Raw genomic sequence first — 25,718 nt, 5'->3', positions numbered from 1 at the left:
TTATAATAAACTAGAGAAAAGAAAATGTTATTAAGAAATCATAAGGGAAATACTTTTACAGTACTGTACTGTATTAAAAAAAAAATCCATGTAGAAGTTGATCCAAACAGTTCAAACTCATGTTGTTCAGGGTCAAGTTTGAAAACTTGTGAGAGTGGTTATCTGTGTAAGTAAATACTGGGAAGAAGCAAGAGGGGTTCTTATGGATATGAGCTGAAATTACTCTATATCTTGATCTAGAGCAGTGGTGAGTGCTCTTGCCCCCGGGAAACATCTGGCAATGTCTAGAGACATTTTTCTTTGTCACATCTAGGGAAGGGTGCTACTGGCATCTGGGGGTGGAGGACAGGAATGCTGCTACACATTCTCCAGCGCACAGGTCAGTCCCCCAGGCAGGGAGGTATCGGGTCCCAAATATCAATAATGCTGAGATTGGGAAATGCTGATCTACACAATAGGTACTTACATAGGGGATACTCATAAAAGGTTTATTAAGTTGTACACTTAAGATGTGTACACTTTAGTATAAGTTATAACTGAAATAAACAAAAGTAAAAGCAATAACTAAAGTCACAAAAGTACCTATAGCTCCTAACTGAAATTTAGCAAATGTATATAGAAACTGTGTTTCAGCTTTATGTATAGTCTAATTCATTAGGGTCATAATGACTTGACTTTGTCAGGAATTGCATTTAAGTCAGGAAGAACAGAACTCGTTATGTACCACCTCCATTAAATGATTAAATGGCAAGATGGGTGCTATTACTGATAGCACAAGATGTATGAATTAAGATCTGGGTTATTTCTAGAATTGTATATTTGTAGAAACACAATACAAGTATATGGTAAAGTCCACACATCTGGGATTTTCTTGGAGCCATTCTGCTGAACTGGCTTGGGATATTGCTACAAAGTCCCTCCCTACTTAATGCCCTGTATTTCTGTCCAGAAGATACAGAAAAATATACATGTACTTTTAAGTAGTAGTCCAACCTTCCTTCCAAAGAGAGTAACCTTTTGCCACTAATTAGCAACAAATTAAGAAATCTAGTCCCTTAAATCTCATTCTGACTCCATCCTGAGATGTAACATTCATTTGCAAAGGTGGGGTCAGGCATCCATTGCGTCATTCTTTCCACTGTCTTGCATAAATGCAACAGCTACATAAGCTTATGTTGATCTAGCCATACAGCCATAGAAGGGTGAGAAGTGCTGGGTGTTGCGAGCCCTGGAATAGCACCACAAACCTGTGTACCAGCTCTTGAACAAATACTGTTCAGTCAGTGTGAGAGGGGACAGGCACTAACAGAGACAAAGGAGAGAAAAAGGTGTACTCTTCTACTTCACTGTTAGGCTGACTTGCTGTTGTACAACCCAGGATCTTAGGAAGTCAGACTGCTAAGTAATTGCATAAGATGCTGTTGTCTAAAATCCAAATACTCATACGTATTTTAAAAGGATTTTGCAAAAAAAAAAAAAAAAAAAAAAAAGGATTTTGCAGTTTCAAGTAAAATTAAATAATAATTAGAAATCAAGTACATCCAAACCAGAACAGTTAACGGGCTTTAAAGTCAGTGAAATAACTGAAGTAAAGTGTCACTGCTGGGTAACACTGCATATTACTCCAATTTCACAAATGATTCCCCACGCAAATAGCTAGAATCTAATCAGCTGGATCAGAATCGGGGCGATTTATTTTACGAATCCATCATCATGTAATATTCCCTTGTGCTCTCAGTTACATCAAACTTTATTGTGAATGGTTGCCACAGAAGCCCATTTGATTGTACTACAAACTGATTCACCCCATGCAGCATTATCTAAATTCATGAGCTGCTCAAGGTAAAATTCATGGACATCTCAGATAGTGCCCAGTAGTCAGTGACTCACACTTATTGTACTAAATCCTAAGCTGTGACTCAGAGTGAACCCTGTCAGTTGCTGACAGATACTATATGTATTTGAATAGAAGCTCACACTGTGAGTCACCTGGTGGTATACTGAAAACCAATCTGAAATATTCCCAATTGGACAATGATTCATGTTATAATCATACTGGGACTTGACTTAACACATGTGATTTCAAAACTCAGTTCTGCTGAACTGGCTTGGGAGATTTCTACAAAGTCACTCCCTACTTAATGCCCTGCATTTCTTTCGAAAAACATGTGGTAAGCATACAGAGGTGCAAAGTCAAGGGTAAGATATCCACTTTATGCACTGGAGGAACAATGGTTTCCTTCTTCGAAGACGCAAGCACAGTTCCTAGAAGTGTCTTCTTTGGAAGACACATCATTCCTATGATCTTAAATAACTTCATGAGGCCAGATGCTTATTTGAAAGGCTCTGCCATAATGATTCCTAAACTGCTCATGCCAGGGCTGAACCCTGAAGCTACCCCCACTGCACCTGTCTGTGGAAGGTGAATGTCATTAGACTACCACATGCAAAAGTGAAAGAACTGTAGGATTTTAGGAGTTGATACTCAAGTGCCTGGAATGGAAATCATTTACCAAACTACTGCATTAAAATAAGAAAGCTTTCCCCCCCCCTTTTCTCTTGCTCATTCACAACATCTGGAATAATAAAATCTCCTATGCAATTTTGAAGGCCTTCCCTAAAAAGCTCTCAAGTCAGCAGGAAGGAGACTTCAAGAAACTAAGAAAAGCTCAAAAAACGACTTCTAAGGAAGTCAAGGGATTAATAGAATATGCAACCAATTGTGTACTCCAGAGGGACTCTGGATTCTAGTGCTGGCTCTGCCTCTGGCTTGATCTGTGACCTCAGCTTACTTTAGGTTAGTTTTGCAGTCCTACCTTCTGCTGTGCGGGACCATGATGAAGCTGTGGGACGGTAGTCAAATTACTGTCTTGTCTTTCTCGTGTTGTATATAACACATGCTTGCATATTTTCCCTTATGTAATGGCTTCTAGTTTCCTATTTGTTAAAGGTTCATAAGTCTGTAGAAGACAGGAAAACATCAGTGTGGTGTATACAAGCCTTGGGGAGCGAGTAAGAAGACTGCATTCTAATCCTATTTAGCTGGAGATCTCCAGTAGGGACTTCTACCCTCTCTGAATGTTTCCTCAGCTGTAAAGTGAAGGAATCTGACTTTTATCATTTTCTTTCTTTCTTTCTCTTTCTTCCTCTTTTCTTTTCTTTTCTTTTCTGTTCTGTTCTGTTCTTCCTCCCTCCCTCCCTTCCTTCCGTGATCTCTGTGCCAGTGTGGGGCTTGAACTCACAACCCAGAGATCAAGAGTCACATGCTCTACAGACTGAACAAGCCAGATGACCCTATCTATGTTTTTGATACTAAGAGTATCTTTGCTAAAATGTTTACAATCACCTTAGAGAAGTTAGCATTTCTAGCTTCCAAGGTAAGTTTCCCGATTCTCTTAAATTACAATTGACCTGGTACAGTATTTTAATGCAGACATTGGATTTTTTAAAAAAAAAATTATTTTATTTATGATAGTCACACAGAGAGAGAGAGAGAGAGGCAGAGACATAGGCAGAGGGAGAAGCAGGCTCCATGCACCGGGAGCCCGACGTGGGATTCGATCCTGGGTCTCCAGGATCACGCCCTGGGCCAAAGGCAGGCGCCAAACCGCTGTGCCACCCAGGGATCCCCGACCTTGGATTTTCTGTATATATCATAATGTAGTGTGTAGTATTTTTTATGCATGTTTCACAAAGTGAAATATTTTGAAGGTTGGAGATAATTTTCTTAAAACGCTGTTTGAAATATGTATTTCCTAATTATTTTAAATAAAAAGGGTCCAGATGGTGTAGAAACGCACTGCATTTAAAATGTACGATATCAACACAGAAAATGTTTTGGAGATGGACATCTTTTACTTTATTATATAAACTCTTCATAGCATACCAAAAAATGCACTTTGTTTCTGATCTCATGATACAGTATTTTGAAGGCTACTTAGCCAATTTTGCATAAATATAATAATAGTAATACCAACTTTTGTTTGGTATGTGACAGAGCTCTACTGCATTAATTTACTGAATGGCAGCTACCCTATCAAGTAGGTATTTTTTCTTATCCTCATTTCGCAGCTCATGAAACAATGGCATCAAAACGTTAAATAACTTGCCCGAGGCTACACAGCTAGGCTGGGATTCGAATCCAATCGGTTAGGGAACCCAGGACTCTGACCTGCCAGACAATACTGTCTCTCATATGCGTTACTAATACTCGATACAGAAGATGCCATTTAGGGTATCCCTGGGTGGCTGCAGCGGTTTGGCGCCTGCCTTTGGCCCAGGGCGCGATCCTGGAGACCCGGGATCGAATCCCACGTCGGGCTCCCGGTGCATGGAGCCTGCTTCTCCCTCTGCTTCTCTCTCTCTCTCTATGTCTATCATAAATAAATAAATCTTTAAAAAACATATTTAAAAAAGATGCCATTTAATGAGAAGGTAAATACGATGAGGCTCAGTAGAGGTTATGAGCAAACATCAGGTCATGAGCAAAAACAAGAATATAGAGTCATTTTATGACAAACGTCCTCGCCAAGTCTGGGGGGGGGGGGGGTAAGTCCGTTTCCTTTCCTCAGCTGGGATCCTGGTTTAGTCAATTCCATAATCTTAACTAGAAGTTAAGTGGTTAACCGTAACCACGAGAAGCAAAATGAAGCCACGCCACGCAGGGTCCTGGGCCCGGGGGAGGGGGAGCGACCCGAGGGTGACGCCTGGAGATTGGGGCGGGAAGCTCCCTGCCCCCCCCCCCCCCCCCGCTCCCGCCCGGGCGCAGACGCTAGACGGAGCCCAGCGGGCGAGGGGCCGCCTGCTTCGGCCTGGAGGGCGGGAGGCGTCCGGCCCGCGCCGCGGGCGCCCGGGGAAGTGCGGCAGCCGGGGTGCGAAGGGGCCGGGGGCCTCCGCCGGAGAAGCAGGAAAGAGCTCCCCCGTCTGGCGCCCCACTGCTCCCGGATGGAGCCTGCGCTCACTTGCCCCCTCCAGCCCGCCCAGTCCGCCGCGGGCCGCGCGCTCGCCCGGATTCCCCCATACCCGCCCCCCGCCCCCCGCGCCCCGCAGCCGGCGACTCCGAGACACCCACTCCTGCCTGGGAGCGCCGCCTCCCGCGGGGCCCGTCCCCGCCCACTCGCCGCGCTCGCCCGGTGCCCGCCGGTTCCCGCCCACCCCGGCTGCGCACCCAGCCCCGCCCGCAGGCGCCCACCCGCTGCGGCGCGCAACCCCCCCGGGGCCTCGGGGCCCCTCCCCGCCCACCCCCCACGGCCGGGGACCGGCCCGGCCCCGCGCGCCCACGCCCCTTCCAGGGTCCGCAGCCGCGCCGCGGGGACACGTCCCAACTTACCCGGAGACTCAGTCGCCGGGGTTTGTTCAAGAGCAGCAGCCGCGGCGCCCGCACCTCGCGCCTGGGCGCTCCCGGCGGGTTCCGGGAGCCTGAATGCGGACACCGGGTCAGACCCGCTCCCCGGCGCCACCGCCCCGGCGGCGCTTTTCTTACGGAGGCTCCGGGATCCAGGGAGTGTCTCCTCCCCCCCCGCCGGCGCTCCGGCTGCGCGGCCCGCGGAGGATGCCGACGTTCCCACCGCCCGGAGTTCCCCAAGCCTACTTCGGGAGGCTTCCAGGGCTGGAGCCCAGGCCGCCGTGGTTGAGTCGTGCGGACGTCCCGGTGGACCCGGCAAAGCTGATGCCGGCGGCTGGACGCCCCCCTTGAGACCCAGGACACACTGTGAGCCCGGGCACCCCCGGGACGCGCCGACCGATCTGCGGGGCTGCAGGGGCCGTGAGGCGACCGACCCGCACCAGCTCCCGCCACCGCGGCTCCGACGACAGCTCCCGGTCCTGCCCTGCGGGCGCGCCCCGCCTGGCCGCCGCCCCCTCCCAGCCCGAGGCCTTCGAGCGAGTCCGAGCGGGGGCAGGGGGCGAGGGTCGCGGTACTCACGAATTCGCCGTCCGCTGGGCGAGCCGGAGGGGAAGCTCGGGCCAGCTCGCCTCGGTCGGCCGTGCGCATGCGTCTAGTGGGTGCCTTTTTTTTTTTTTTTTAAATATTACAATACCACCTGGTAGCTTTACTTCGCCCGCGACTGCTCGCCTCGGTCTTTCCTCTCACCTTCTTCTCCGTCGCTCGGGCTCCCTCGGCTCTGCCTCCTCCCCCCCCGCCCCCCCCTCCCCCCCCCGCCTCCCCGGCCGGGCAATCCCGGCCTCGCCTCCCTGCTGCCGCAGCGCGCTCCACTGCGGCGGGGGCTGGGGTCGCCCCGGGCTCCCGGAGGGCCCCAGCCGGCGGCGGGGCTGTAGCCCACTCCCCCAGCCCGCGGTTGGGCCGAGCCCGGCGTGCCGGCACTAAGCCAGGCGAGCGCGGCGAGCGCCTGCAGATCGCCTCTGCCCCCCTTGGCTTGGGCGCGCGCGGGCCGAGCGAGACTCGGTAGTGCGGGGACGCGTGCTCAGACCTGGTGAATGGAGGCGGGCGGAGGGAGGTGCGAGCGGAGGGGGTGCTCCAGCCCCGGAGAGTCACGCGGCGGACCACCCGGCGTCTGGAGGGCAGCCCCCTACCTTCTTCCTCGCCTCGGGTGCTTCTCCGAGCTCTGCCCCCGTCCCACCCTGGTGATGCCTCTGCCTGTCCCTCACTGGCGACGAGCTCCACGCCCTCGGCCGCCGCAGCCCGAGGCCCCACCAGGTCGACGGTGGGGGTAGGGGCGAGGCGCTTGGCTAACTCCGGATTCCGGATCCCGCTGAGCCCCCTGGCAGCTGCCTGCCGTCCCCCGGTCTCCGAGCCCCAGGCGTAGGGAGAGACCTGGGGGCGGGGCGGAAAATACGCGGCAGCTCAGCTCCTGGGGCACAGAGCCCCGGGGATCCCCGTAGGCCCCTCTGTGCGCCCTCGGGAGCGAGGCGCGCACGGACCGCCGGGGCCCGAGCAGGAGGTTGGAGGGCCAAACTGAAGCTGGAAGCTGACCTGACACAGAAATAGCATCACGTCATTTCCTCCCCGGCCTCCAGAGCCTGCGGACGGCCAGAGGGCAGGGGAGTGGGCGCGAGGAGGGGCGGAGGCGCGTTGCGGGGAGGCTCGGAGCAAGGGGTTGAGCCGCACGTTAAGAAGGAGAGTTTGAGAAGCAGCCTCAGGAAGGGCGAGGACTCCCTCCCGCCTCCACTGCTTCCATTCACACTGGATGGAAAAGGTCCAGGAAAAGTAGCTACCGGGGTCCGCTGCGAAAAGGAGTGTCAGCCGAGGCGCCGGCGCCGTTTCCTTGAACGTGCTCAAGCCTCTCTTAACCTTCCCACCAAAACTCTCTGCCTCTGCCCCCACACCTCCCGCTCTGGCCCCTCGCGGCGGAGCCCCTGCTGGCCCGGCGCGGAAGGGGTCAGTCGGGGTCAGGAGGGAGCTGGGGGTGCGCGTGTCCGGGTGAGGTCGGGGGTGGGGCGTGCTGGGGACCACAGTACTCACGGGCACGGGCGAGCTCTGCCCCGCGCAGGCGTCCTCTTCCCTGGGCGCGCGGCCCCCCGGGGGTCGGCTGGGCAGGGCCAGAGCTGCCCCCAGCAGGAGCGAGAGGCGGCCTGGCCGCTCCCCGTGGCCCCGCGAGAGCCTAGCCGCTGGCAGAGAGCGAACGGAAAGCAGGAGGGAGAAGTCCGGGCGCCGCTGGGGAGTCCCAGAAGGGGGTCGCCGGAGAAGGTGAGAGAAGAATCGCGCGAGGCCAGAGAGCGTGCCAGACAGGAGGCTGAGCGGCTTCGGGGCAGCGGGCGAGTCTGGGAGCTGTGCAGGGTCGGCAGCAGGCAGGGCAGGAGGTAGGGGGAGAGAAACAAAATCAACACACCGTTACTGTTGGCTCTAGCTACAGATAGAAGAAAATGTGTATTTACTATCATTTGCTACAGCATTTTGAGGCTGTATTTTGGGGGTGCAAGAGAAGGTAGGCGAGAGCAAAGGGAAAGGCCTTTGGTTAGATTCTCCTTCTCTATTCTCTCCTCCCCCCTCCCCTCCCCCCTTTCTAAACTCTGTGCTACTCAGTGTGGTTCTTAGACCAGCAGCTTCAATAACAACCAGGAGCTGGTCAGAAATACAGAATCTGGAACCCTGTCCTGAACTAGAGCATCAACATGTGAATGTTAACATTCCCAGTGGGGTTTGTATGCACCTTACATGTGAGATGCAGTGTAAAGAAGCGTCTGTATTGGTGTTTCTTGGTTCTTTAGGATTTCCTAGTGAATGAAAATTCACTTTTGCAACTCTTGCTCATCTCCCATTTTCCCTCTGACCTTTCCCACCTCCCAAAGTGCCTAGAGTTCTCCCTGCTGAGTCATAGAAGTTAGACTTGGTTACTAGGTTCCCTTGTGAGAGGTGTCTAGGGGAGAACTGATTAATGGCAGAGGACTGAGCAATCCGAGACCAAGGCTGGGTGGAACAAGGGACTGGCTGATTTGGCTTTGGCTGTACACGTTGGAGTGGGCAGGATACTAGGACTGTTTTGGGTCTCATAAGTGCACACTATGCAGGGCCCCTTTCCACACTCTCATGTGTCCATCTTATTCTCAGGAACACAGGCCTTTGCACCTTCCACTTGTTGCGTGGGATATCAAAACAGCCAGTGTGAAGGTAAAATTATTATTATTTTCTTTGAAAGTAGAGGGAGGCATTAATTTAGAAGTCAGAAACCCAAGGTTCTAGACTGAGCCTTGCAACTAAGTCCACTGCTTAACCTTGGGAAAGTCTCTTTATTCTTTGAATTTATCTGCTTCATTTATAGAGTAAAGGGATTGAACTCTGGCTTTTTAAAGTCACCTGCCTAGTCAGGTCTCATTTTTAGAGCTTCACGGTCCACTAACATTTAGAGAAGTTACAATCCAGAACCTAACTCAGCCAATACAAACAGCACCCTCAAGCAAAACAAAAAGACAATTTAATCTGTTTGTGAAAAACAAGAGTGGTGGTTGCCAAGAAATTGGAAGGTGGAGGCGGGAAGCAGCGAATAAAAGTGACAGGGTGGCGAGGCACGGGAGGGGGCTAGGCTAGCGGGGCGGGAAGCGAGTCCCCAGGGCGCGGCCGCCGCTCTCCAGGGTCCTGAAGGCGGGAGCGGCCGCGGGCGGCCTCCGTGGGCTTGGCTGCGTTCCCCCTGCTCCGCAGTTGGCAGGCCCCGCATGTTTTCTTTGGGCGGTAGAAGTCTTGTGGGAAGCAATTGTCGAGAGGGAGGGAGGAAACCTAGCAACCCATTCTCATTCATGAGGCCCTTTCTGGGAAGCCGCCGAGCGCGTTGGCCGATTTGTCTTTCGGTCGTTTGTATGCGCCCGGGGAGAGAGTGGAGCTCGGTTTGCATTTCCGAGTAAGTTCACACTGTTTCGCTTCCCCTGATTACCTTTTCCTGGAGAATGGGGTCTTTCTCCTAGAATTTTCATTCTCTCCGTTCAATTGCTTCTTTCCCCTCCCCTGCTTTCTGGCACCGTGCGTTTATTTTAGGGATTGGAGCTGAGAGCCCGGGAGGCTCCTGGAGGAGGGCCAACAGCGCACTCGAGGCGGGGGGCGGGGTGGGAGGTGGGGAGGTGGGGAAATGAGAGAATTGGAAAATACTCAGAGCGGGCCTCGGCGCCCAGCTTTGGTCTCGCGGGGGAGGAGGCAGGGACGAGTCCCTTGGTCTGGGGTTGGGGTGGGTGCTCAGGAGGCGCCAAGCGAGCTCGGACGCCGCGGGCAGCTGGACTTGGACTGATCGCAGTTCACTTCGTGCGCACCTGCCGGTGATGGTGGGCCAGTGGCCGTGGCCGCGTCCGTCTCGGGTGAGCTGCCGGACGACAGCAAAAACCTAAGCGGATGCGGGCACGGGGGCCTGAAGGACCCCATGGAGAGGAAGTCAAGAAAGAACCGGTTCAATCCGTGGTGACCCAGAGCCTGACTAAGCCCGCCAGCGACCTTTTCCGACCAGCCTTCATAGAAAGGCTTGAGCAAAGATTAAATCGCTGGAAATGAGCAACAGGTACACTTTCTAAGGGCCCAAAGGAGGCTTCACGGGACTTCTGTGGGTCCCAGAATTTGCATCTCCAGCTCATATTTTCAAATGGCTTTGTGAGAATGTGTGAACCTATAACCTGACCCTTCTCTCCTCCCAAGTCCTTCTTCCCAAGTCACTTGCACGTCCTCCCCGCCGCCCCCCCCCCCCCCCCCCCCCCCCCCCCCGCACGCTTCATTAGGCATTTTGCTTCGGTCTTTGCTTCAAGACAGAGACGCTTGTGAGGGAAATAGTGGAAATGTTCAGGCAGAATAAAAGTCCCAAACTCAGCCCCAGAAAACCAAAGCCCCTGCTCCGCTGCTCCTTTGGAGACAGTCAGCTTTTACCCTTCCCTAGGTTGGTCTTTTCTCTCAGGTCTGCTCTCCAATTCTGGCTTGTGTCTGGACACGCCGCAGTCAGAGCAAGTCTGGGCAGGGACGACTGGCTTCTCTAACAAGCAGGGGGATGAAGCATGATAGTGTAGGGTGCTGAAATCCTACTCCCTCTGGCTCTCCTGGCAAGTACAGAGCCCTGGAAGTGTCAGTGGAGCCACAAAATTTGATCTGATAAAATTATCTGAGGAAAGACTTCTGCTGCCTGCCGTGCTCCAGAAATCCCTGTCTTCCTTTTAGGCCAGATTCTAGATGACAGTCTGAGGGTTTCACTAACATTTTGCACAAAATGAAATCATCTTGGAATCTGTATTACTGAAAGCATCACTCCTTAGGGATCCAGAAGACTTAGGGAATACTTTATAAAGATCGAATATCCCCTTCCCTACTTAATCATATTGGCTACGAACCCTGCAGAGGAAAAAAAAAATCACCACACCCAAATCAATATACACAAAGTCTCACCCCTTTAAAAGGCAAATTGAAGTTTTGCATTCACCCCTAAATAGCATCATTTCATAAAGGAAGCATTCATGGCAGGATTAAACTACTTTTAATAAAAAATTTCTGATAGACTTTAGAATTAAAATCACAGGATGGAATTTGAAATTAGATTTAATTTTATGAGAGGACCTTTTTTTTTCTGGACTCCTTTTTTTTAACCTCTGTTTTGCTTTGATTTAGCCATATTACACATTTTTATTTTTTCATTATTTGGAGAAATAATTCCTCCACTTGGATCTAAGAATCTAATTGGCAATGATTTAAAAGTCTAATACGGCAAGTCTTTGCTTGTGCTGACTTTAAATCATGCAGATTGGAAAATGGCAAGATAGAAGATAGACAGATCATGGATAGTAGAGTCACAGGTTAATATTAATTTGAGGCCAACCAAACAATGATGTTTCTATTAGGTTCTGCTTCAAATCTTGATGTTCTTAGTGAAAGTACAACTGTTAAAAAGAATATCTCTGTAGCTCATAATTAGTTTTGACTTCATTCTTTTAATAACTTTCTAGTGGGTCTATGCCTAGGGCTTACATGGAGGTGTTACAAGTAGATGTTACATACTGGAGCATTGGTAATAAGGAGGGGGGGTGGAACTGGGAACGGAGGGGACCAGAAATGAGGGCTACTTAGGTGACAGGCATGTCTGGGGGAGGGAAACACTGCAGGCTGTCTGCTCAATTCTTTCAGAGATAACTGGGCCCTTTGCCTTCCTGCTGGTGTTCTTAACCAAGTGAGGAGCTTAATATAGGAGGTGGGTCTTTATTTGAATCTATGTACATATATTTATTTGATTATACACAAAACTGAACTCTTGGTATTCCACTCCAAACTTTCTGCTCCACCTCGGTGAATGGCCACTTGATCATTTCAGTTCAGGTCAAAACCACTGGAGTATCCCTGCTTCTTACATTCACAGTTATCACTGTGTTATAGGATGAATTGAGTCTCCCTCAAAATCGTATGTTGAAGTCCTAACTCCCTAACTCTCAGTACTTTAGAATATGGCCTTATTTAAAAATAGGATGGAGCAGATATAATTATTTAAGATGAGTCATGTTAGAATAGCATGGGCCTCTAATCCTATGTGACTGGTATCCCTATAAAAAAGGAGAAATTTGGACACAGACACACACAGAGAATGCTATGTGAAAATAAAAGCAGTGATGGAGATGACGCATCCACAAGCCAAGGAATGCCAAAGATTGCCAACTAACCATCAGAAATGAGGAAGAGGCATAGAACAGATTCTCCGTCTCAAGAAATCTGGCCACGAGACTGAAACATAGAAACCCTGCCTCAAAAAAAAAAAAAAAAAAAAAAGAAACCCTGCCTCAGTTTCCAGCCTGTTGACTTATCCTGCAGATTTTAGATCAAGACTGAAACATCAGTTCTAACCTGAATTTCCAACCTGCCAGTTTACCCTACAGATTTGAGATTTGCCAGCCAACATGATGGAATGAGTCAATTCCTTAAGATAAATCTCCCACTCCCTCACCATCCCCTTTCCTTCTATCCTCTCCCTGCTACTCTCTGTCATCATCTGTCTATCACATATATATCCTATAGGTTCTGGTTCTCTAGAAAATCTTGTCTACTACCCTTTGATATAGGTCTTATCATCATTCATCTGGACTTCTGAATTACCCTTCTAGCCGGTATTTCTACTTCCCCTTTGCCTCGTTTCTCTCATTTTGCCTCACATCCCTTTAATATTGAAGCTAGGATTTTTCTTTAAAATGTAGGTCAGGTTATGCCACTCTGCAACTCCAAACTTTCTATTGGCTTCTTATTTTGGAGTAAAATCCAAAGTCCTTACACTAGCCCTTAAGACACAACATGAATGGTCCATCCTACCGCTAAGATCTCCTCTTCCTGTAGAGCTATTCTTGCAATATTGGTTTTCTATAACACTTATTACTATTTGGCATATTATGTATTTACTTCTTTTTTTAATGATGAAGTAGTAACTTTTTTCTCTTTTGTTCATTGCTATGTCAATAATGCCTAGAACACTGTTTGACCCTTAACAAAGTGCTCAATAAGTATTTGTGAGACAAATGAATGAAAAAGCAAGCTCAAATATTAGTCATAAAAAGGAATGGAATTCTGGTGCATGCAACAACATGGATGAACTTTGAAAACATGCTAAGTGAAAGAAGCTGGACATAAAAGGACAAATATTGTATGATTCCATTTATATGAGATACCAAAACTAGGCAAATTCACACAGATAAAAATAATAGTGTTTACCAGGGGCTGGTGGGAGAGAAGAATTGAGAGTTACTACTTAATGGATGCAGAGTGTATGGGTTGATGTAAGAGTTCTGGAAATAGACAGTGGTGATGGTTCTATAACCTTGTAAATGTATTAAATATCACTGAATAATACACTTAAAATGGCTATTTTATGTTATTTTTATTTTACCACAGTTAAAAAAAAAAACATTAAAAACTCTTTGGGGCAGCCCGGTTTAGCGCCACCTTCCACCCGGGGTGTGATCCTGGAGACCCGGGATTGAGTCCCACATCAGGCTTCCTGCGTGAAGCCTGCTTCTCCCTCTGCCTGTGTCTCTGCCTCTCTCTCTCTCTCTCTCTCTCTCTCTCTCTGTCTATCATGAATAAATAAATAAAATCTTGAAAAAAAAAAAAAACCTCTTTAATGTGAGCTCAGAGGAGCTTGAGAATGTCTACTCAATGGGGAAAAACAACTGAGTAAATCACTCCTGATTCTGCCAGAGATTTCACCTACCTCTTGAGCTTCCCTTGCCTTGATTTTTGCTGCCACCAGCTAAAAGTTTGCAGGATAGACATTGCCAACTTTCATTTCATTCCATAGATTGTGGTATGTAGAAGTAGAAAGAGAATAGCTGAAGCAGGATCCAAGAACAGTCTTGTAGGCTCTCATTTCTTCATTCTTTCAACAAACATATCTCTTAATTATCAATGTCTAGATACTCTGGATTTGATTTGGGGCAGAAGAAAATGATCCACTCCTACAGTGTGGTGAAGGAGTGTATAGTGAGAATCTATGTAGACTGTTTAGGACAAGTAAGTCATGGCAAGGATTTTGGATTTCATTTTAAAAGCAATTGTAAGTCATTGAAAAGTTTTAAGTAAGAGAGTGACATGATCTAATTTATAATTTTAAAAGACTCCATGGTTCTTTGTATTGGAATGATTGGTGGGGTGACAGGCATGGGATTAGTGAAAGCAGGAGGCTTTACCATAGTCCAAGTGAGAGAAGATGATGACTGGGACAGAAATGGGAATAAAATATAGAGAAATAGACTAAGATATGTTTTAGAGAATTAATAGCACTTCAGTGGATTGGATGTGCAGGCTGAGAAAAGGGAATCAAAGATAATACCCAAGTTTTCTGAGATAAGCGGCTGGGTGGCTGCCTGAAATGAGGAAAAGGGTGGGGAATCAAGAATCCTGGTAAACACATTCCTAGATGCCCATGAGTCATTCAAATGGAGATGCTAAATAGGCTGTTGTAAAACAGCTTTGAGCTCAGGGTAGAAGTCTAGGTAGGAGTCTAGGAGATGTACATTAGGAGTTATTAGCATAAAATGGTATTTAAAGCCATTGGAATTGGGTAAGATTCCTAGAAAGAGATGAAAAGATAGAACAAGATTGAATTAATTTAAAGAGTCTGAACCACATCCAGATGGAAATGGGAAGCCACTGAGAAAACTTAATCAGGGAGTTAACAGAATCAGGTTTGTATTTTAGAAAGATCTCTCTGTCCTTTTGTGTTACTCAGAGGTAGGCATGACTGGAAAGAGTGACCAGGGAAGATGCTGTTGCAATAATTTTTGGGGAGATGATAGTGACTTGATCTAGGAAAGCATTAAATGGGATGGAGATAACTAAATGAAGAGATCAAGAGATACTTTTGAATAGTGTGAACAAAATGTGGGGATTGATCAGAAGTATGAAATGAGGACAAGAGCAAAGTCAAGGGTTATGCCTCCCAAATTGTAGTTCAAAACTGGATAGATGATAGTACCATTTTTACTGAGAGAACTTAGGAGAAGAAGAGTTTGGGCAAAGGTAAAGAATTTTGAAGTGTCTTTTAGATATATAAATGTAGATGGTCAGTAGATTTTTATAAATTCATGTGTGGACTGCAGCAGACAGAGCCTGAGTGGATTCATCAATCCTTAAGCTGTCTCAGAGCCTTTGACACTGCTCAGATTAGCCAGAGAATGAGTCCAGGGAGAAAAGAAAAGTCCAGTGAGAAGATGAAAACCTAGGGAACTTCTAATATTTCAGAGTCAATAAAGGGAGAGAAATTTTTAAATGAGGTGAAAGGGAGCAGCCAGAGAAGAAGGAAACAAGACAAAAGGGACATCATCTGTTATGTTCCAGACTCTGGTTAGATGTTAGGTCATTTATTTTTGTAGCCCTGCAAGCAGGTATTGACTTCCTTTCCATTTGACAGAAGACTGTTTTGAGACTCAAGTGAAATAACTTGGCCAAAGATATTTATCCAGAAAATAACAGAACAAGTTTGAAGGAATTTAACAAGCTTGGACTATCAAGTTTCTACCCTTTGTATGTTGGCAAAAGGAATGTAAGTGTGTGTGTGTGTGTGTGTGTGTGTGTGTGTGCCCATGTACATATATTTGTATATACATAGACTATCTGTAGGACAAAACAAAGAAGCTGATAAGACTGAAGAGTGGAAAAAAAAAAAAAAAGACTGAAGAGTGGTTGCCTTGGGGGGATTGGGGAGTGCAGGTTGGAGACTGGCCAGATAAAGACTTAGTATATTGTATGTACTTTTATGCTCTACATTATTGTAATAGAATCTATAATAAAGAGTTGGTTCCTTTATTTAATTTTTTTTTTTTTTTTAATACTTGGCTGCTGAGAGCTTTCAATCCCCACTACTCTCTTTTTCCTTCTGCTCCATATCGGGCAAACTGATAGGACAACCTAGATGCTTTCTCCTTTGGCACCTGCAGGAAGTTCACGCCATGCAAGTCCTGTCTCTTGCAAAGGAATACCCTCAATTCTAGCCCACCATGAAATCCCAAGACACTCTTCTGCTCTCCCAAGCCATATTTGGACCTGTTAGCATCCTGACTTGCTCTCCTCAGAGGGCTTCATTATGTGAATAAAACACCTCTCTATGCTCTCTTGGTATTTTTGTGGCCTAATTGGCCTGGACATCTGAACCGAATTTGGGGTGTGTGTGTGAGAGGGTCGGTCCATTCTGCCTATGTAGGGATGACCACTACAATTGTATTAGGTCACAACTGTAAGCTATACTAGTCTAATTTTGAATATTAACTAGAACATTTTTAAATGGTAAGAATAAAAAAAGGTCCATGTACCAAAGCCCTAAGATTTTAAGATCCATGTCGGCCTTCTCCATCTTTCTTATCTGCTAATTCATTAAAAAGGCTGAAAAAGGGATCCCTGTGTGGCGCAGCGGTTTAGCGCCTGCCTTTGGCCCAGGGCGCGATCCTGGAGACCCAGGATCAAATCCCACGTCAGGCTCCCGGTGCATGGAGCCTGCTTCTCCCTCTGCCTGTGTCTCTGCCTCTCTCTCTCTCACTGTGTGCCTATCATAAATAAATAAAAATTAAAAAAAAAAAGGCTGAAAAAGAAAAGAAAACTAAACTAAAATGACTAAAATCTGTGCTCTTTCTTCCATATTATTCCATATTCCAGAGAGCAGGAAGGGAATTATTATTACATAAAATACAGAAAATTGAAAAGAAAAATTCAAAGTAAATTTTTGAAGCTTTGGTGATGTTTATCTGGGATCTCCAACTCTATAAAAATTAGATTTGTCCAAAACTACCATATTTAAAAAAATCATAGATGCTTACAATGAAAAAAAATAGTTATATATGCATAAAACATATATAAAATTATATATATATATAATATATATATTCAAGCAAGCTATTCCTGAGGAATAGTAATCAGTACTCTAACAGAATCCTCACTGTATTTTACATACTTATTTTATCATATTTTAGGACATATTTTACCCTGATGTGCAAGCACTTAGAAAATGTTCTCAACATGCATGCACTCATCACCCCTTTCCTTTTTTTTTTTTTTTTAAGGTTTTATTTATTTATTCATGAGAGACACAGAGAATGAGGCTGAGACACAGGCAGAGGGAGAAGCAGGCTCCTTGCAGGGAACCTAATTCAGAACTCGATCCCAGGACCCTGGGATCATGCTCTAAGCCAAAGTCAGACACTAAACCACTGAGCCACCCAGGTGTCCCTCACCACTCCTTCCTTAAAGCTATTTGGTGAGGAGGCTACAGACCAGTGAGCTCCAATGATTTCTGTTAGGGCTGGCAAGGAACAGAACTGGGCCACTGATCAGTGCTTCCTGCCATAGTGCTTCTTGACCTACATCCAGGAGATGTGCTCATTATTTACTGATGTTAGTAACTAGGATTAACAGTAACAGTAATCAAGGACAGTGATATTGTTGATGCATATCTCTGAATGCCTCGATGGTTGCTAATTGTTCTTAAGTGCCTTTGACATTATTTCTCTCAGACCAAAATTCCAATTTCCCCTCCTTCTCATATCCAGCAAGCAATGAAAATTCCATGACTAGCTTGCTTCCAAACTGCCATTGGAGATTGAATTACTGACTTCAACTCTATAGGTGCTGGGTCAGTTTATCACATGGCTGCTAATTCTCTACTTTCCTCAACAATACAGTTACTTCTTTGAGGTCCTAAAAGGACAATAACCTTTTTAATAATCTGATTTACTTAAAACTAGAGAACAGTATTTTAAGCCCTAACAGAGAGGCCCCTAACATTTTAGATAGTAAAGAAAATACACCAAAGTGAAGGCTGTAGCAGAATCTGCCTCACATGATGTCAGACACCTTTGGTTAAGTTAAATCCACAGAGTGCAGAATATTGTTACTCTGAAATGAATACAGTCAAATAGTCAAAACTCTGTATAATTTATAAAGTTCCTATTTAATTATTTATTTATTTTCAAGAAAGCTGCTAATCTTAGTGCAGCCAAGCTTTGCACAATGATTGGCAGAGTCTAATATAATTGTAAATCATACATTTATTTTTCAGTTCTTATTCAGTTTCTCTTAAGAAGATATAGAACAGGTCAACAAGAGTTCATATTGTGATATTTCATCCTAAGGCTTTTCAAGGATTAATGTCAGTAACTACGAGAAATGAAAAACTGTGTCATCAAAATCCTAAGAGCTGGTGGGAGCAAACAGAAGCTTGAAAAGTGCAAATGTGAGAAATGCAGGGGATGGGGCTGCTCACATAATCAAAAGTCTTCTTTTTCTTAGGTTATCTGTATATAAAAGTTTCCAGCACTGCTGCCATTTGAATCTTAACATTTTCCCTGGGCTCTGTTGGTCCCCTGGGGTGCCTAGTGGGGAAGAGGGAAGAAGGTTGGCAAGAGAACAGAGCAGGGGAAAAGCTGTAGATGGGGGAAGGGCAGAGTCAGGAGATGGAGGCCCTACCAGCTGTGTCCCCTGTGACTTTGGATAAGTGCTCACCTGGGCTGCAGTTTCTTTCCTGCAGAGGGATTTAGTGAAGACAGCCTCAGGACTTCTAAAGGAGCTGATTTCTGGGTTCAGTGTGGGGCCCATTCTCTGACACATAATCCCTTTCCATTGTCCTTTCCTGGGGCTCCCTCCCCAACACATGCGAATGTGCGCACACATGCACACACTTACACGCACACACACACATGCACACACACACGAACCCTGTACCTTAGAGCAGAGAAGCAGAGCAGAACCCAGAGGGAGCTCTGGAGCCAGGGTGACTCCCAAGCAAGCACTTAACATCCCCACTGCGACTTCTCCAGCTTCCTTAATTAAATTACAGCATTCCTCCTAAACAGCTTCCACATTGGAGCCTGCACAGTGCCTCAGTCCATTCTACCCTGTTCTCTACCCAGCTGAAGGAGTAATCTTTCTAAAAGGCAAATGTGATCATGTTGCTCCCCTCCCTCTAGCCATTCACTGGCTCCTCATTTCTTTATGGGCCCTAATACAGCATATAGACCTTCTGTGATTTGATCTCTACTTTTACTCACTTTTCTTTCTCCCTATTACCTTGTATTCCAAGCTCCAATTATATTGTTTTCTCAGTTCCTAAAATTCCCTTGTATATGTTCATTCTTGGTTCTTTGTATAAATTTCCCTCCTGCTGAATCATTACCCATTCCTAATCTGCTCTTCCTTTCTCACCCGGGGAGTCTCTTATTAACCTTCAAGTCTCAGTTTAGGTGCTGGTTCCTCCAGGAAGCTCTCTCAGGTTGGGTTAGCTGCTCGCATATTTTCTCTTGTCACAACATTTCCTGCTCTGAATTGTGATAGTTTGTGAGAGTCAGGACTTTGCCCTTATATGAGACCTGTGTCTCAAAAAACCAAAAGCAGTACTGAGACATAATTCGTGTTCAATCAATATTTGTTAAATGAACGAACTTAGATATGACATGATCTGGAGTTGATAATTGTTGAAGCTGGGTAATATGTACATAGGGTTCTATTATGCTATTATTTACTATGCTATTTTTCTGCTTTTAAGTATATTTTGACATTTGTTGTAATAAAATAATTTTTAAAAAAGATTTTATTTATCTATTTGAGAGAGAGCACATGAACGGGGTAGGGAGGAGGCATAGAGGGAGAAGCAGCTCCTTGCTGAGCAGGGAGCCCAACTCAGGGCTCTATCCCAGGACCTCGGATCATGACCTGAGCTGAAGGCAGACACTTAACCAACTGAGCCACCCAGGTGCCCCTTAATAAAAAGATTTTTTATAAGATATGATTTTTAACTTCTTTTTTTTTTATTTTTAACTTCTAAACAACATATCTCAATTCTTCTTAAATTGCAATCAATAGACCAGAGACAGCAGAGTAGAAGCTGCCACAATTCCATGTGCAAGCCTTCAGGGCATGAGGTTTATTAAAATGGCTGTTCGGAGAAGGTATGATGCAAAGGGGGACACAGACAGGTCTCACTCGAGGAGCCTGCCCTCCATTTGTCCCCATGGTCCCACGCCGGATCCACCAATTTCACACTGGTGGAGTACAAAAATCAATAAGCAAGATGGCAAGAACAAGGGAAGACATTGTTCCGTCCAAAGTGGAAATTTGTGAGAGGGCTCAGGAAGGCTGCATGGGCTTTGTAGCTTTTCCAGTGGTTTCTAATAAACCAGGCTTTGTGTGAGCCTCACTCAGGCTGCACAGGGCCCTGTCCTAAGGCTTTGTCTCTCCTCTGGCCTGGCTGCCCGGAGAACTTGTTAGCTCTCACTCATTTCTTTGGAGTTGGACTCCACTCAATTGGATTGCTTTGCTTTGCATTTTAAAAGAGGTATTTTTCTTGAGGAAGCTGGAAGCTGGCACTGACCTGAAATTACATATTTTGAGACCAGTCAGGATCCATAACTATCATTAATTTCCTTCATGGCACTTAAGACCTTTGGCTGAAAAAAGATTCTAACAATGCCCTTGGCTTAAAGAGGTAGAGAAAACTCAGTATTTCACCCCTATGGTGGGAACAATGTCGGATAATAATACATACTAATCAATTGGCAAATCAGTATTGATTGGGTTCTTAGCAGGTGCCCAGTATGTGAGAGGCTTCCACATAGAAGGGAATAATTCCCACAGATGGGAATAATTAGATGAACTGTTGTGGGGGAAGCATGGGTTCCCCAGGAGAGCAGTGTAGGACCAATAGGAAGCCTGGACCCGTGGGTGCAGACTCTTTTTTAAAAGTCAAAGCATCTGATTAAAAAAATAGAATTATTCACGAGAGGTATTATTGTCTTGATTTTATAAATGATAAAACCAGACAAAGAATTAAACCCTACTTGGACCTGAATTAAAAAATCAGTTCTTGCCAGTACAAAGACATTGATTTCATGTCATCACACTGCCTGGTTTGTACCTGCGTACACCATAAAAATGCACATGACTGAACTTCTTCAGCTAGGATAAAGGATGTCTTTAAGTAAGTAGTCAGACTTATTAGTTAAAACTGAACCTCATTTTACTAGTTTGAGATCCTGCAATGCTGTCATGTCCACCAGATGTCAGTGTATGCTGTTCTTTCACTCCCTTGGGTCTTGCTTTTAGGAAATATTAAGACCCAAGAGCCCACCTTGCTCTTGGGCTCCTCAAAATGGTTTTTGCACCTGGGCATGTGGTGAAGGGCTTTGTGCTAAGAGGGTACAGCTGAGTGCTGAGTCTTGACTCAGAAGGAATTTGGAAATCTCATGAGCTCTCTGTTGCCCCGATTTTCTAAAATCCAAAAGAATTCATTTCTTCTCCCCTCTTTTGTGATTTCGTGTATCTAAAAACCAGCTCATTTCTGATGGATGAGCCAAGCAGAGTTATAACCTGGTCTGTGGCTAAAACTGCACAGAAAAAAAGGAGGTTTTGAAAGTGCAGGGAGGATGCCAGGAATGTCTCAGCTTCTCTGTAATCAGCCGCAGAAGCCAGTGCCAGATAGGGCTGGGATTTGGACCAGGCTGGAGCGTGGCTTCTGAGGAGGGGCCAGAAATAGCCTCAAAGGGGGTTTCTCTTCTGCTCAGCTTCTTTATGCCTCAAATTACACTATTGCAAGTTCATCCTTGCAGATCTAATATTACCATTCCGCGTAGATTTCGTGAGTAGGAACAGTCTATTAATTCATTTACATCTAAGTGCAAATGAATTTGAATTTTATGTTTTTTCTAATGGGAGAAACCAGGCAAGAATGAGACACTGAGGTGCCTCGGGGATGCCTGGGGAAAGAGGCTAAGGTGAGGGGTAGGGGAAAGAGCGAGGGTGACAAACTTCTCTGATCTCCCAGGCTGGCTCAGGCTAATGGACGTGGTGCCTGGGAGACCTTCTGTGCTCTGTCTCTCATATCCTTACTGACCTTAATGACACCAGCAAGTTGTTAAAAATAGTCAGTTTGACGGTATTTTTAAAGAGAAGAAAAAAGGAAGCAATAGTAGTGGGATTTTATTTGCTAATCATATGCTTATTTTTCAAACCAGCAGGATTTTTTCTGTAACAAAAGTGTCTATATAAGTAAGTGACTGTTCTCCTTGGATGATGTTGATGGTAGTAGTAAAGCTCTCTCCTCAAATGAAAACTTCAAAAAATATGCCCTTCAGAACATTCTGAACTGGTCACAGATGAAAGTCTTAAATAAATGGAGTTCAGTCTAACCTGTAGAAGCAGAGAGAGCAGATTTATTACAGAATGGAGAAATGTGGTGTGAAATTGGTAATATCAAATGCTTTGATCATTTCTTCCTAGTAATGTTTTATTCATTCCATTTGGTCATTTCTGCTCAACTTTCTTACACAACCTTGAAGAACCTTTAATGATAGCTTATATGTAAAAATATTTATGTAACAGTGTGTCTGGGTTACTAGATGACCCACACTGATTTGAGGGAGCACAGAGGGTCACACAAAAAGCTCACAGTCTACCGTGTCTGGTGGAGGCAGGGGTTTGTCTGGTGACTAGATTTCAGTTGCTGTGGGGCCCACCCACAGATCTTTGCTAAATAGGGGATAAATGGGGGAGATGTGTGGATTTATCTCTGAAATATGACTATAAGGCTTGTGAGTGATAGATACAAAAATGCCAGACCTAAAACATCTAAATTAGCACTATCTCTTTCCAGTGTCATGGTTACTTTGGGAGGCCATATACTGGTTCAAAGTTGTAGTCACTCCAAACCGTGCTGGTGAGCTCCTCTAGGATTGTCTCTTAACTTACAGAAGGGCCAGGACTGATTGATTGATCCAGGGGTAGATAACAGACCCATACTGGGCCAGATTCTCTCTCCTGGGAATTGGAAATGAGACCATGGAGATGCAATGATGGGAGTCTGCTTTTTGGTGCTGAGCTGTCTGTCTTTCTAGCACCTTCCACAGACTTCCAGGCTCAGGTTCCTGAGCTGCCAGGCTCCCGGCTTCCTGCTTTTCCTTTTATCTTCTGGTTGGTCATACATAGTTTGAAAAGGCAGTTACCCAGATGTGTTGAGACTATGCTTATGATATTTTAATCTTACTTCAAATAAAAGTCCTTGGAATGCTCTATCACTTGAAAATGAATACTTACAGTTTTTAGTGCTGAGAATTCAAAGTTTTGTAAGTACAATATTTTCTTAGGGAAAAACATACTTGGTTACATCATTGATATCAAATTAAATCATAGTCTGCAATTTGGACTTCATTCTTGAATATTTGAAATATATTCCAATAGTTACTGCAGGGTTTAAATATTATTATCTGTCAGCATATGTGCTTCATTTTAAAATTTCTTTTTTCAGTCATTTTAAATGCAGTAACTATGAAACCATTCTATGGAAGTTTCTAAAATAAATTCCCACCCCACATAACACAAGTCTAATCTGAATTGCTTTTACCTAAGGAATGGAAATACATGGTTCATACAGAAGCCGTAGCAACAAGTTTACTACCAAAGGTTCCCAGTAAAGTTCATCTACAGCTTTACCTTGCAACAAGGCAAAACTTTAATGTAAATTTCCTAAGGTATTTGCAGTGGTTTTATTGTTTTGTGAAGGCTGGCTTGATTCTTTTTTTTTTTTTAATTTTATTTATTTATTTATATTGTAGTAATCTCTACACCCAATGTGGGGCTTGAACCCACAACCCTGAGAGATCAAGAGTCACATGCTCTTTTGACTGAGCCAGCCAGGCGCCCCAAGGCTGGCTTGATTTTGACAGGAAAGCCAACATGATTTTATGAGATCTTTTGAATAGAGGAAATGAGACAAGGTATATTTTTTCCTAAATATTAATTTAAAATCTGAGCCTTCGGGATGTCTGGGTGGCTCAGCAGTTGAATGTCTGCCTTTGGCTCAGGTCCTGATCCCGGGGTTCTGGGATGGAGTCCCACATTGGGCTCCACAGGGAGCCTTCTTCTCCCTCTGCCTGTGTCTCTGCCTCTCTGTGTGTCTCTCAGGAATAAATAAAATCTTGAAAAAAAATAAAATAAATAAAATAAAATCTGAGCATTCTAAGATTTGTGGAAAAAAAGCCCAAGCTATATAATGAGGCCAACTCGGACTTTAACAATATGTTTTTAATTCTTCCAGACAAGATCTTTTGCCATTTTTATTTATTTCTCATTTTTACTTGTTTATTATTATTAGTTTTAAGGATCTTTTGCCATTTTTAAAGATTATTCTGAAAGTTCAAGATGAGTTGTGCTATCCAGTGAATGTCTGAATGTCTGAAGTATGTGCTAATAACTCCCATTGTGATATAAATAGGTATATGGAAAATTGTATTTATGTGTCTATTTGCTGTTTAATTTCAAAGGGTAAAATTGAATCCCCAGTCTTTGAGATTGAAAAAAAAATTTATTACGTTAACTTTCAAATAAAAAAAATACCCAGGGCAAATATACTCATGGATTTTCATATCCATCACTCAGTATCAACATATTGCCAATTCTGCTTCATTTCACACCACCCCCCCTTTCTCTCCACTTCTCCTGTTATTTTAAAGGAAGTCAGAGGTCATATGTCATTTCTTCTGAAGACATTCCTGTTTGCCTCTTTGGGACTTAAAGAAAAAAAACAAAAAAGGAAAGCATAAAAACCACAGTCTCTTCTGACTTCCTTTTACCAGACATGAGGGGTAGAACCCATTGTTTCTCCTCTTCTCCCTTCCTTTCTTTGTGTCTGTGAATTTAATCTGGAGCTGTAAGTCTCTCCCCTCATTCATTTCTCCTTTCTTTTTGTAATATAATCAAACTTTTAAAGAATAATCACATTTTGCAGTCACTTTTTTACATCTAATATCTCCATCCAAGCAACTCTTTCAATAATTACCATCGATCCTTCCTAACTGTGACTTCCACATTTTTCATTGCTTTGAAACATATTTTCATGTGACTTATACAGGAAGTGTGGCTGTGTCATAATCTGTATACTTGAATATCTTAAAATGTCTTTCTCTTGAGTTAGGGCATGAGTGACACTTGCTTATGAATAATTCTTGGGACATAAAGTTATTTTCTTCAAAGCTCTTGCTATATATCAATTGTTTTCAGTTATTTAGTGCTTCAGAGAATTATAAGGTGAAGGACCTTCTTGTTTCCTAATATGTAATCTTATTTTTTCTGGGTATTTACTGAAATGTCTTAATTTTTGAAGTTTGAACATTCTATGAGGATATTTCTAGGCTTAGTTCTATTTTCATTAAGTTTGCTTGTAATAGATTATGTCTTCTTAGATTATTGTTTGAAATCTTTATTACATCAGGAATATAAAATTATATTTAAAGAAAACTTGAAAAAAAATAAAGAAAACTTGATTATTGCTGAGTAATGTACTCAGATCCCACTTTTTATCTATTTCCTTTATCTGTCCCTAAAGTGAATTTTTCAAGATATGACCTCCTTATACTATGCCTTCATAATTTTAATTTCTTTATCTTTCTCCCCTGTGTTGTGACTGACTTTCTCAAATATATTATTCTATTTTGATATTTCTTATTTCGATTATTTTAATTTTTGTGGCATCTGGTCGGCTGTTAAAGTCTTCCTCCCTCCCTCCCCTTTTATTTATTTATTTATTTATTTATTTATTTATTTATTTATTTATTTTTGTTTTATTTTTTATTGGTATTCAATTTACCAACATACAGAATAACTCCCAGTGCCCGTCACCCATTCACTCCCACCCCCCGCCCTCCTCCCCTTCTACCACCCCTAGTTCGTTTCCCAGAGTTAGCAGTCTTTACGTTCTGTCTCCCTTTCTGATATTTCCCACACATTTTTTCTCCCTTCCCTTATATTCCCTTTCACTATTATTTATATTCCCCACATGAATGAGAACATATAATGTTTG

At 44.6% G+C, this 25,718-nt stretch overlaps 2 protein-coding genes across 6 annotated transcripts in view; one reads left to right on the top strand and one right to left on the bottom strand.

Moving 5' to 3' along the window:
- RGS20 (regulator of G protein signaling 20) overlaps window positions 1-25,718 on the bottom strand; it is an 84,061-nt gene that overhangs the window by 52,819 nt on the left and 5,524 nt on the right. Inside the window, exons 2-3 of one of the 5 annotated variants that reach the window (XM_038579315.1) lie at window positions 9,526-9,534; window positions 7,421-7,735 (exon numbers count right to left, since the gene is read on the bottom strand). In XM_038579315.1, the coding sequence (XP_038435243.1) occupies window positions 7,421-7,735; window positions 9,526-9,534 (324 nt within the window). The other 4 variants (XM_038579311.1, XM_038579312.1, XM_038579310.1 and 1 more) reach the window with 4 other exon arrangements.
- ATP6V1H (ATPase H+ transporting V1 subunit H) overlaps window positions 9,206-25,718 on the top strand; it is a 161,596-nt gene continuing 145,083 nt past the window's right edge. The window contains exon 1 of the mRNA XM_038579304.1: window positions 9,206-9,290. The gene's annotated coding sequence lies outside the window, so the exon portion shown is untranslated. The remainder of the gene's footprint in view (window positions 9,291-25,718) is intronic.

Source organism: Canis lupus, chromosome 29, assembly GCF_011100685.1.
Source record: "Canis lupus familiaris isolate Mischka breed German Shepherd chromosome 29, alternate assembly UU_Cfam_GSD_1.0, whole genome shotgun sequence".
In the NCBI taxonomy this organism is placed as follows: Eukaryota; Metazoa; Chordata; class Mammalia; order Carnivora; family Canidae; genus Canis; species Canis lupus.
Note: the sequence above shows the minus strand (reverse complement) of the source record. Positions and strands in the feature narration are given on the sequence as shown.